Here is an 11,997-nt window from a genome sequence, read left to right on the forward strand (position 1 = left end):
CTTGATTTAAAACTTCAAGTGACAGAACCACCACGTTTCCCCTTGGTAAGTTGTTCCAATGGTTAATTACCCACACTGTGCACCTTATTTCCAGTCTGATTTGTCAAGCTTCAACTCCCAGCTACTGGATCTCATTATGACTTTGTTTGCTAGGTTAAAGAAGCCTCTCCCATTCTAGGCACTTACAGAGCAGATCAAGTCATCTCTTGGATAGCTAAGTAGATGGAGCCTCTTACGTCTCTCGTTTTCAGGCAGGTTTTCTAGACCACAGACTATTATTGAAGCTCTTCTCTGAAACTTTTCCAGTTTCTCCAACACCCTTTTAGAAGTGTTGACACCAGAACTGGACACCGTATTCCAGTAATGGGCTCACCAATGCTAAAGAGAGAGGAAGCATCACCTCCTCACTGGTCTCCTGCTCATACATCCAAGGATCGTGGTAGTCTTCTTAATCACAGCATTGCATTGGGAGCTCACATTTAGTTGATTACCCACCGTGACCCCTATACCCTTTTCAGATTCAGTGTTTTCCAGTATTTATCCCCCTGCCGGGAACTGTGGCCTACAATCTTTGTTCCTACATGTATGACCTTGAATTTGGCTGTATTGAACACACTTGGGCCCTCCTGAAGTCAATGAGATTTTGCTGAAAGGGGCCAGGATTTCACCAAAGTTGTTTATATAACTTTCACTTCTGCTCTGAGGGTCAGTGCAGGGTTTGAACTCGGGATCTCTCGCACCCAAAGTGAGAGTCACAGCTCTAAGCCAACAACCCACTTTATCAACAAAAAGGGACTCTCCATTCCTTGGTCTAGTCATCCCTCTTGCGCGAAAAGGGGCTTTAGTCACTTTCACAGCAGCATCCCCCTTTTCCTTGGGCATCACAGAACTATTCATGGGACAAGATTCAAGCATGGGGAACAGGCTGACCATGGAGAAAAGTGTACAGAGCCAGGAAAGAGATGTGCGTCATCTCGTACTAACCTCAGAGAAGGACTGTAATTACACTTCCATAGCTCTTGCATGCGTTAGAATCATTGAAATGTAGGGCTGGAAAGGACCTCGAGAGGTCATCTAGTGTAGCCCCCTGCACGGAGGTAGGACCAAGTCAACCTAGACCATCCCTGACAGGTGTTTGCCCTGCCTGTTCTTCAAAAACCTCCAATGCTGGGGATTCCACAACCTCCCTTGGAAGCTTATTCCAGACCTTAACTAACCTTATAGTTTCAAAGTTTTTCCTAATATCTAATCTAAATCTCCCTTGCTGCAGATTAAGTCCATTACTTCTTGTCCTACCTTCAGAAGACGTAGAGAACAACTGATCACCATCCTCTTTATAACAGCCCTTAACGTATTTGAAGATTGTTATCAGATTCCCCTGTCTTATTTTTTCAAAATTCAACACGCCCAGGGGCTTTTTTTAAAAAAAAAACAAACAAAACAAAAAAAACCTTCTTTGTACATCGAATTTTCTAAATCTTTTATAATTTTTTATTGCTCTCCTCTGGACTCTCTCCAATTTGTCCCCAGCTTTCTTAAACTGTGGTGTCCAGGACTTGACACAGTACTCCAGCTGAAGCCTCACCAGTGCCAAATAGAGCAACACTATTACCTCCTATGTCTTCCACATGACACTCATGTTAATACACCCCTGAATCACTGAGTCAGCAGTGTGCCCTTGTTGCCAAGAAGGCCAATGGCATTTTGGGATGTATAAGTAGGGGCATAGCAAGCAGATCGAGGGACGTGATCGTTCCCCTCTATTCGACATTGGTGAGGCCTCATCTGGAGTACTGTGTCCAGTTTTGGGCCCCACACTTCAAGAAGGATGTGGATAAATTGGAGAGAGTCCAGCGAAGGGCAACAAAAATGATTAGGGGACTGGAACACATGAGTTATGAGGAGAGGCTGAGGGAGCTGGGATTGTTTAGCCTGCAGAAGAGAAGAATGAGGGGGGATTTGATAGCTGCTTTCAACTACCTGAAAGGGGGTTCCAAAGAGGATGGCTCTAGACTGTTCTCAATGGTAGCAGATGACAGAACGAGGAGTAATGGTCTCAAGTTGCAGTGGGGGAGGTTTAGATTGGATATTAGGAAAAACTTTTTCACTAAGAGGGTGGTGAAACACTGGAATGCGTTACCTAGGGAGGTGGTAGAATCTCCTTCCTTAGAGGTTTTTAAGGTCAGGCTTGACAAAGCCCTGGCTGGGATGATTTAACTGGGAATTGGTCCTGCTTTGAGCAGGGGGTTGGACTAGATGACCTTCTGGGGTCCCTTCCAACCCTGATATTCTATGATTCTATGATTCTATGAATGGTATTAGCCTTTTTTGTAATTGCATCATATTGTTGACTCCTATTCAATTTTGTTCCACTATAATTAGTCTTGACAGAATTTGATTTCAATACTTTTATAACTTCCATGGATAATGTCAATGTTTTTAAAAAAAATTAAAATGCTTAAAAACATTGATTTAAATGTTCACAGTTGCCCAAAAGCATGGGAGCAGGGCAGACAGAGGAGGATCAGAATGTAATTATTTAATGACTATGGAAGTTGAGATTCAAAAAGTTAAAGCTTTATAACCATTAAAACGTGATGTTGACAGTTTATATCAAAATATGCAAAGTGAGTATCCTTAAATCAAACTCTTGTAAGTTCTCAAGCAGCATTTGACTCACTTTGCCATTCTATGAAATTCTATTATTGAGTCTCTATGATGAAATCTATATCTACCAATAAAAATCTAATCCTTCCAAACTTAACTATGACCTCCAGGTCGTTTTCTACAATACTCAACTTAGCCAGTTATTCCCTATTTTGTAGCTGTGTAGTTCTTTGTACTTCTCTTTATTGAATTTCATCTTGTTGATTTCAGACCAATTTTCCAAGGTCATTTTGAATTCTAATCCTGTCCTCCAAGGTGCCTGAAACCCCTCCCAGCTTGGTGCCATCTACAAATTTTGTAAGCATGCTCTCCACTCTATTATCCAAGTCATTAATGAAAATATTGAATAATACCAGTCCCAGGACTGACCCCTGTGGGAACCTACTAGATACGCCAGGTTGAGCAAACTTTTTGGCCCAAGGGCCACATCTGGGCGGGGAAATTGCTTGCAGGGCCATGAATGTAGGGCTGGGTCAGGGGGTGGGGTGCGGGAGGGAGTGCAGGGCATGGGAGGGGTGCGGTGTGCAGTAAGGGGCTCAAGGCAAGGGGTTAGGGTGCAGGAGGGGTGCGGGGTGTGGCAGGGACCTCAAGGCAGGGGGGTAGGAGGCTCTGGGCAGGAGGTAGGGGGGTTCGGGGTGCAGGCTCCAGCCTGGCACCGCTTACCTCGAGTGGCTCCGGTGTGGCAGCAGCGCACAGTGGGGCTAAAGCAGGCTCCCTGCCTGCCCTGGCCCCATGCTGCTTCCGGAAGTGGCCAGCACGCCCTTCAATGGCCCCTGGGGGTGGGGTGGGGCAGGCGACTCTTCCGCGTGCTGCTCTCACCTGTAGCTACCACCCCCGAAGCTCCCATTGGCCACGGTTCCCTGTTCCCAGCCAATGGGAGCTGCGGGGGGTGGTGCCTGCAGCCAAGGGCAGCACACAGAGCTCTCTGCCCCGCTCCTCCCCCAGGGGCCACTGGGACATGGTGCCGGCCGCTTCCGGGAGCGCTGCGGGGCCAGGACAGGCAGGGAGCCTGCCTTAGTCCTGCTGGGCCATGGAGCTGGCAATCCCACGGGCCAGATTGAAAACTTGCCGCCAAACGGGAAGGCGGAATCCTGCCCGCCGACCATGGAGGCGGAGTGACGGTGCGACCGAAAAAGAGTCGCGTCCCCGCTGCCGAGCGCTCCACGCGCTGTGACGGAGTGGCTGCTGAGTTCCCGCCACCACCGAGGGCGGATTGCCGCCCCAGAGCCCGACGTCCTGCCGCCCCTTTACATGTGCCGCCCCAGGCACTTGCTTGGTTCGCGGGTGCCGGGAGCTGGCCCTGCTCATAACTACTCTTTGAGTAAGGTCTTTCAACCAGTTGTGCAACCACCTTAGACCATTTTCATCTAAATCACATTTCCCCAGTTTGCTTATGAGAATGTCATGTAGAACTGCGTCAAAATGCCTGACTAAAAATCAAGGTAGATCCTGTCTACAGCTTCCCCCCATTCACTCGGCCAGTAACCCTGTCCAAGAAGGAAATTAGGGGCACTCCAATTTAAAAGGAGGGCCTGGGGGCTGCCGCCACCTGCAGATGCCCAGAACAGCAAGACACCAAATGGAACTGGCTGTCTGAAAAAGCAGTTTTCTGATGTGTAGAATACAGAGGTATCAGTATTTGCAACTGGAGGTTAGCTGTAGATATTAACATGCTTTCTAATGGTAACCATTTTCTAATAAAGCTTTTTGTACAAGAATGTCTGCCGTGTGTGTGTGTGTGTGTTGCCCATTAATTCACATGTACATCCGAAATAGATTTTCTGTGGTTTGATTTCCTATTATTTTTAATGGAGCAGTTGAATATTTTAAAATTTCTACCTTCCCATATAAACCAATGAGCATCAAACCACAGAAAAAGCATTTGGATTAAGTGAAGGTTCTGGTTAATTCCCACAGTAACAAGAAAATTAAGGCCACTTTGAAGAATAACTCAGGATTCCTAAATGGCTCTTGAGGACAAATTCAACCCTGGTGTAAGCCAGTGCAGTGTTATTGATTTCAGTGGAGCTGTTTGCACTTACAGCAGACTTGAATTTGGCCTTACCACCTTAACTTGTGGCTTTTTTTCCTTTTCTTTATTAAAGAATGATATGAGTCAAGGAACAGCGGTCAGAACTGTTAATGCTGAGTCTGATTTTGCCTACTTGTATGCATTTAAGCCAGATCCTCAATATTATGTTGTAGCCTCAAGTGCTTTATTATAAATGCAGCTCTCGGCGTTGCATACGGTACACATGATCACATTCTGCCCTCTTTTAAAACCAGACAGCCCCAGTTCAGTCAGTGGGGTTCTACAGGTATAATTAAGAGTAGAATCTGGCCCTCTGTATAAACAACTTTGTGTCAATTTCAGGGATGCAGAGCATAAATACCTGTTTCAGTGTTGCCCTGCAGCTCTCATCTGCCACAAGAATACCTGCTCCAGGCCCAGAGTCACCTCCATGCCAGATCTGCAGCAGCCATTCATAGCACAGGGTAAATTTGGGGGCATGCTGCATGAGGAAAGGGGCCTGACCAGGGTCTTGTTACATCAGAAATTCTGCATTCCTGCAACAGCCCATCAGGGACATTGCAATGGGAATACAAGTTGGCTGTTTTACCCTGTGCTGGAAACAGAACTGCCCCCACCAGCCCACACAGAGAAGCAGCATAGTCTACCCACCTTCTAGTCCCCGCAGCGGTCTCAGTCTAGCCCTAGATGCCCAATCCTGGGGTCAAAACTCCAGCTGACACATCAGTGGAGTTTTACACGACTAAGGACTGCAAAACTTTGGGTTAGCCTGCAGATGGAGAACATAATGGGAAACTATTCCTCTGCAGCTGAAAAAGTGAGCTGTGGCAAGAGAATATATTGCCTACTGGGTGGATTTCACTTTCTCAGGGCCTGCCTCCATCTTCCCCAACCACATGCTCAAATTTCTAGTTAATATTTATTTTATAAATCTTTTCAAAGGCATGTGGGGCTCAACTACTGAATATCCATTGCATTGCAACAAAGGGGCCAAGCATCAAAGACAGCGGCTGGAGATGAGTCACGATGCAGCTTTCAAAAGAGGCCCTATCTGACGTGACCCAGAGAAGAGCTTTGACTTGAGCATAAAGACGACGCAGCACATCAGACTGAATAGGCTCATCAGGAAGAAAACAGTGGAAAAAATATTTAAAATACAATTCCTTTCACAGAGCAACTGGACACTTCACATAGCATAACAGTTAATTTGGCTGCAATTATTTAACACTTCTGCAGTACTGTATATCAGAAAAAGGTGTGAGTGTACTGGCAATTTGCTCACTGAGCAAAGACTGACCTGTTTCTAAGTAATAGCACACGGTATTTTGATCATGTGACCCAATTTAAACTACAAAGATTGTGCATTGCAAATAGTCTACAAACAAACAAACAAAAAAAGGGGTGTACACAGGAGCTTGTTTGTTTGTTTGTTTTTAAACTTCCTGGCCAACAGAAGCAGGATAATGAAATTAACAGCTCTTGCTACTTCTCTCACCCATAACAGTGAAGGTGTAGACATGTCAGTGACCTGCTCAAAATAATGAAAATATTTAGGGCCTGATCCAAAGCCCATTGAAATCAGTCAGAGCCACACACCCTCTCCCTCCCCCCCATCAGGCCCTCACTACTTACAAAGCAAAGCACACCTGTACAACCTGACATGCTAATTCAGCGGGTGCCAATCATGGCTCAATAAATGCTTAGAATTAAAAACAGTTCCTTCCTTCCGCTCCTATTTAAATAACATATTTTTCTTCCTGTGTGGCATGGGGAGTAAAGCATTTTACCCAAGAGAGATGTGAGGCTTGCTTGAAGTCGAGATTTGGCCTTGGGAGCCAGTTCTTTGAGAATATGCAAGTGATCCTGGATCAATGCCTTTTTATTTTCTCTCAGGAATAAATATAGGCAAAGGAATGACTTTGTGACTGGCCAGCCAGCCAGCCATATCAGATTTATCAGAAAGGAGGAATGGAAAGTGACTCAGGGAGCTCCAGCAGTGCCAAAGTGGAAGGTTGCTAGGGAAGAAATAACAAGGAGGCAAAATAAGGGAGTAAGAAAAGTAGTATGAAATAGAAAAAAAAAGTATAAATACAAAGGGAGGGGGGATACTATGCAGGAAGAAGAAAAGAATGAGGAAAAGGAAAAGGAATAATAAATCAGCTCTCTACTAAGAATAAAGGCTTGTGAAATAAGAAATTGGTTAACACCAGTAAATGAATTATTCTATCAAAAACATGGCAAAGGAAAATCTAAGAGGAAACAGGGAAATAATCATAAAAAAAAAACAAATAATCTCAAATAGGATCATCAAACTGTTAAAGAAATGATCATCTGCAGAAAAAGCAGCATTCAACTAAAACCAACATAGATATATAAAAGGGTACATCATCATTATGAAAGCTTTTTCCTGAACAACAGAAAACATTTCAGTTCTTTTTCAACATAGCGCTGATCTCCGTTTCATAAAATTAGGAACACAGACCAAGTCAAGAATGTGTGAATGCATCAGTCCCTGGTCAAACTTCTTCATCTCCCCATTATTTAAAACAAAAAGGAAATGTGAGCGATTTTACACCCTCTTTTTAGTGTTTAACGTAAAGCAACTGTCCCCTAGAAAATATATCCAACAAAAATCACATTACATTGCTATCATTAGGTCAGTATACAAATGCAATATTTGACAGTAGAGCTAAGCAGCATTATTCTGTCCAGTGATTCCAAACAACATTAAAATCTGAGCAAGTATTTGATTCCTAACTTCCTGAACACATGAAAATGTCAAGCGTCATGAAAGGAGTTGAAGGAAATTTTACACAATGCAGTTTTCATAAGTATGTAGTTACATTGAAGGGAAATGTACAGTTAGGTGTTTGTTTTAAACTTTCGATATCATTAGCCAGTTTATTGTAGATGTAAATAGGAATCCAACTATGTAGGTCTACTTGGCAATATTTGGAAACACCTTAAAAATATATGGGGAAACCTCACTTATATGTCTCAGGAATAGACCTAAATTAAACAGTGTAACACATTGTTTGTGGACCTGGAATTACTGCTTGCATTTGTCCAGGAGGCAACCTACATGTGTTTGTGTTTCCCTTCAGCAAAATAAATGAAATATATACTAACACTTTTTTTGTAAATCACACATGCACAACAATGCAAGTTGCTTCACAGGAATTGTTCTGCTGGGGGACATAACACTGACATAAATGATACTATAATGTACTGTCCCTGGGGATGTCATAGGACATCCCTTTCAAATATCTTGAAGGGGTGCCTCTAGGAGTCAACCAGTAATTTTAAAGGAAAAATTACAACTCCTCTTCCTTCAGGTTTCTTTGAAGAGAGAGAGAGAGAGAACCACAAGCCCTAATGATTTGTACTAGCGGGGGAAGGGGTGGGGGGAATCAATATTTCTATTCTATTCACATAGACCAGTAAATAAGGTGCATTCCTTCTGCTTCTTAAGAAATTAGCATTTCAAAAATATGCCACTTTCCCCTGAACTCCAAGCGTGTCTAATAATGCGAGAAGCAGATTGTCTCCTCTCGTTTCCTTAATTTGTTTCCTCTAAAAGCAATTCACTCAACATCTTGTCGCCCTCTGGCAGCTTAGTTTACTTATCCGCACTTAATTTCTCATTTGGACCAAAACAAACTCCTCCAAACTGCTACTGACTGGGGGAAGCGCAATATGTATGTGCTCGGGAAGAATCCCTCGCACACACACACACACACACACAGAGAGAATAGACAAATAACTTGCTTTTATGATGTTAGATCAAAATTAAAGGGATCTCCCTCCCCCTTCCAGGCAGAATAGTTGCAGAATCACGCGTCTTTCCATGACAAGAAATACACTAAATAGCTTCCCTTTCTCCTCATGGCTTATCCGGATCACTTTGTGTTTAAAAAAAAAAAAAAAAAAAAAAAAAAACCTCGAGTCTGGCTTTTTTTTGTATCGCCCAGTGTTGTCATCAAGTCCTAAACACTCCAACGGGTTCTCACTTGTGATTGTGACCGTACAAAATAAGAGATGCCCTGCAACGAGAGGAGAGCGGCAGAACTAATTTGGATTAAATTCCTTCGGGAGAAATTCTGACAAGAGCTTTTTAGGGAGAGCTCCGCACCCACAGCTAAAGCAGAGGGGGGAAACCCTGTTCCTTGCCTCACCGAAATTCCTACCAGCTCAGCCTCAGCGGCTTTGGAAGGGGTCAACATGCATAACCAGCCCCCACGGAAGGATAGCTGCAGGAAATCAAAGGGACCCCCCCCACACACACACACACCCCTAAGAAGAAGGCTTGCATCCAGTGGGTGCAATCCCTGAGCTAACTGGCCCGCGCCGGGAGCACGGTGTACAGAGACTCGGGCGGAGCAGAGACAAGTGTGTGAGACACAGAGCGCCTACCTTCCAGGATATTGACCCACGGAGTACAACTTGACTGTGTTTAACTGGGGGGGAGGGTGTGAAGGGCCTCCCTCGGTGCCCCCCCCCCCCCCGAGGATGTGTTTAAATCCCTGCGTTTTTACTGGTTTGTGATGAGAAGAAAACAAAGATACTAAAGGCAAGAAAGGCCTGAACTTGACAGCCGAGTTCCTAGGTTGCACGAGTCCTGGGGCAGGTGGATCGGGAGACTGTGCAAACCGCCCCCAGGAGCGTTTTCCCCCCTCGCCTTTGCAGAGCTCCCCCCCTCCTCCCCGTCCCTTCGCTTCGCAATCGCCCAGCGGCTGCAACTTTGGCGCGCGGGGCCCCCGCGAGCACCTCGCCCGCGCGCCCCTGCACCCGGGCGGGAGAGCGGAGCCGAGCCGAGCTTCCCCTCCAGGCTCCGCTCGGGCCCGCTGGGGGAAACAGGGGCGCTTAGGACGGGACCGGGGCTAGGAGCCGCTGAACCACACTTCGGGAGCCAAGAAGAGCCAGCAACGCGCGTGTTATTAAGTGGGGGGGGGGGAGTTTGTGGCCAGCCCGTGCCGCCGCTCGGCTCTAACGCGGGCAGCGAGGGCGCGAGCTATTCATGCAGAATTGGGGGGGGGGGGGGTCAGCTAGTAACGCTGCATCTCTCGGGGGCTGCCTGCCCGGCAGGGCAGAGCCTCCCGCGCCCGAGGGCTGCGCGCTCCGCGCTGCGAAGCGCCCAGCTGCGCCGGGCTGAGGCGGCCCCACGCGCGGGTGGGGAAGGGAAGCTGCCGCCGGGCACCCGGCGAGCGCAGAGAGAGACAGGGGGATGCAGCCCCAGAGCAACCCTCAGCCCCGGTCCTCGCTCCGCAGAGGGCTACGCGCTCAGTGTCTCCCCGACTACAGAAAACAAAACAAAAGTAGCCACCGACTGACATCTTTTTGGCCACATCTAGGCCAACGGGGCATGACCGCAGCTGCCAACCCCCCCCCCCCCCCCCAGGGAAATACCGTGGCACGGAACTAAACCCAAAGGGGGCGCCGGGGGGAGGATCGAGACAGATCCCGGTGAAAATAAAACCGGATCGGCTCAGCCTCCTCTCCCAACGCGCAGGACAACCACACACCGCCTCCCTGCACGAAATGCACCGCCAAAAAGCCCAGGCGGCAGGTTTCACCGCTGCCTCCTGCTTCAGAAAAAAAACAAAAAACAAAAAAACCCACCTGCCTGCGCCGCGCCGGGCTGGAGGGTCCCGGAGATCACCAGGCAGCCGACCCAGCACACGAGTCCCCCGGCCAGCTTCATGGTTTTTTTAAAGGGCAGCCTCAACTCCTGGTAGCGATGTTACATGGTCCAAATGGCATCTCCCCTGGGCGGCGAGCGTGGACCCAGGCGCCCGGCTGTGGGGACGAGGAGCGAGAGGCGGCGCGGCGGCTCCAGTCCCCGCGTGGAGTGAGAGGCGGCTGGTTCCGCACTTGGCAAACCGGTTGGCAACAAGTTGTTCCCCCAGAAGTCGCCGGCTCCCTGCCTTTTAGTCCCGGTTTCTCTCCTTTCCCCCCTTCCTCTCGTTCTTCTCCTGGCTTCACTTTGGTGGGGGGGGGAGACTGTTTGGCTGCCCCCCTCCTTCTCCTCACACTTGTCCGGGCGTCAGAGCGTCGAGCCCATTTACTCCCTTTCCCCGGCTGCTACTCGGAGATTAACAAAACACCCCCCCCCCAAAAAAAAAAAAAAAAAAAGATACACAGAGGAGCCAGGAGGTTGGAGCAACACACAGCAAGCCCCGCCCCCGCCTGTGCACAAGCCCCGCCCCGCCTGTGCATAAGCCCCGCCCCCCAGGCGCTCACACCGGCTCGCCGCGATCTGAAGCGCGCTGCTGGGCCGGGGCACACCTGTCCCGGGTGGAAGGCAGCAGCCGGGCGCGACCCCTGCCCGCAGGTTATCATAGAGCAATCCGAAAGCAGCCGCTGGCCGTCAACACAAGCGTGTGCCTGCGAGACCGGGCCGAGAGACGCGCCTTTGAATGGCACGGTGCTTGATTCGCTACGTGTTGAGCCCGCGGCAATCCAGAGGGGTATCGCCGCCGGGGCTTTCTGGGGGTTGTTTCTTTCTTCCCGCTCCGTGCAATCGGGGGGAGGTCTTTGCTCTCCCCTCCTTGCAATCAGCCGTTGCACCTGCTTGTGCTGGGGAAGGGGTCGTGGTGCAAATGCAAGCTTCCTTTTAAAGCAGGCTGAGTCCCGCTTTGCATTTAGGGGGTCGCCAAGAAAAAGGGAGGCCGGGCTGCGAACCCAAATTCAGCCCGCTTCTCAGTTCAGCTGCGCCTGCAACGAATAACGCTTCAGACCTTTCTGGCCTGAGGCTCGACCCATGGCGCAGCACCAGCCCCTGTGCGTTATGCTGCTTGTGGCTGGGGTGGGGAGGGCTTTTTCCAAATCAGACTCTCCGCTAGGAGTGTCTCTGAAACCTGCTTTAAAGCGTTTTTAGTGCAGCCGCGTGTCCTGGCGTGGCGATGGGGCTGAGCAGCGGCTGCTGACTGTTGCAAACTGAAAGGAAAAGTGAAGTGATGGCCCGTGATCACACACAGACAGAACTTTCTCCTCTGGGCGGGGGTGTGTCTACACTGAGCTACTTATTCAAGCTACTGTTTGGTGATTCACTGATTGTCCCCGCGGGGCTCGGCGAGGCTGCAGGTTTCCCTTTCAGGTGGCATAATTTAAAAGAAAGGGGGGGGGGGAGAGTGTCTGTCGCTCCTATGACTCACTTCGACAGATGGGATTTCTCCAAAAATAATCCGAAGGGGTTTTTAATCAAGAAGCAAGGCACGAACTATTCTAGATCGAGGCGCTGCTGCCAATCGAGGCTAATTAAAGTAATCTGGAGTAATCTGACCCCCTGAGGTTTATAA

The 11,997-nt window shown here is 48.4% G+C and overlaps 1 protein-coding gene across 5 annotated transcripts in view; it reads right to left on the reverse strand.

Annotated features, from left to right (window-relative positions):
- The window catches only part of ERBB4 (erb-b2 receptor tyrosine kinase 4), a 972,415-nt gene extending 961,644 nt beyond the window's left edge, over positions 1-10,771 (reverse strand). For all 5 annotated transcript variants that reach the window (XM_073306719.1, XM_073306718.1, XM_073306716.1 and 2 more), the window contains exon 1: positions 10,319-10,771. In XM_073306719.1, the coding sequence (XP_073162820.1) occupies positions 10,319-10,400 (82 nt within the window). In that variant the 5' untranslated portion in view covers positions 10,401-10,771. The remainder of the gene's footprint in view (positions 1-10,318) is intronic.
- Positions 10,772-11,997: the final 1,226 nt, after the last annotated feature.

Source organism: Lepidochelys kempii, chromosome 11, assembly GCF_965140265.1.
Source record: "Lepidochelys kempii isolate rLepKem1 chromosome 11, rLepKem1.hap2, whole genome shotgun sequence".
Lineage (NCBI taxonomy): Eukaryota > Metazoa > Chordata > Testudines > Cheloniidae > Lepidochelys > Lepidochelys kempii.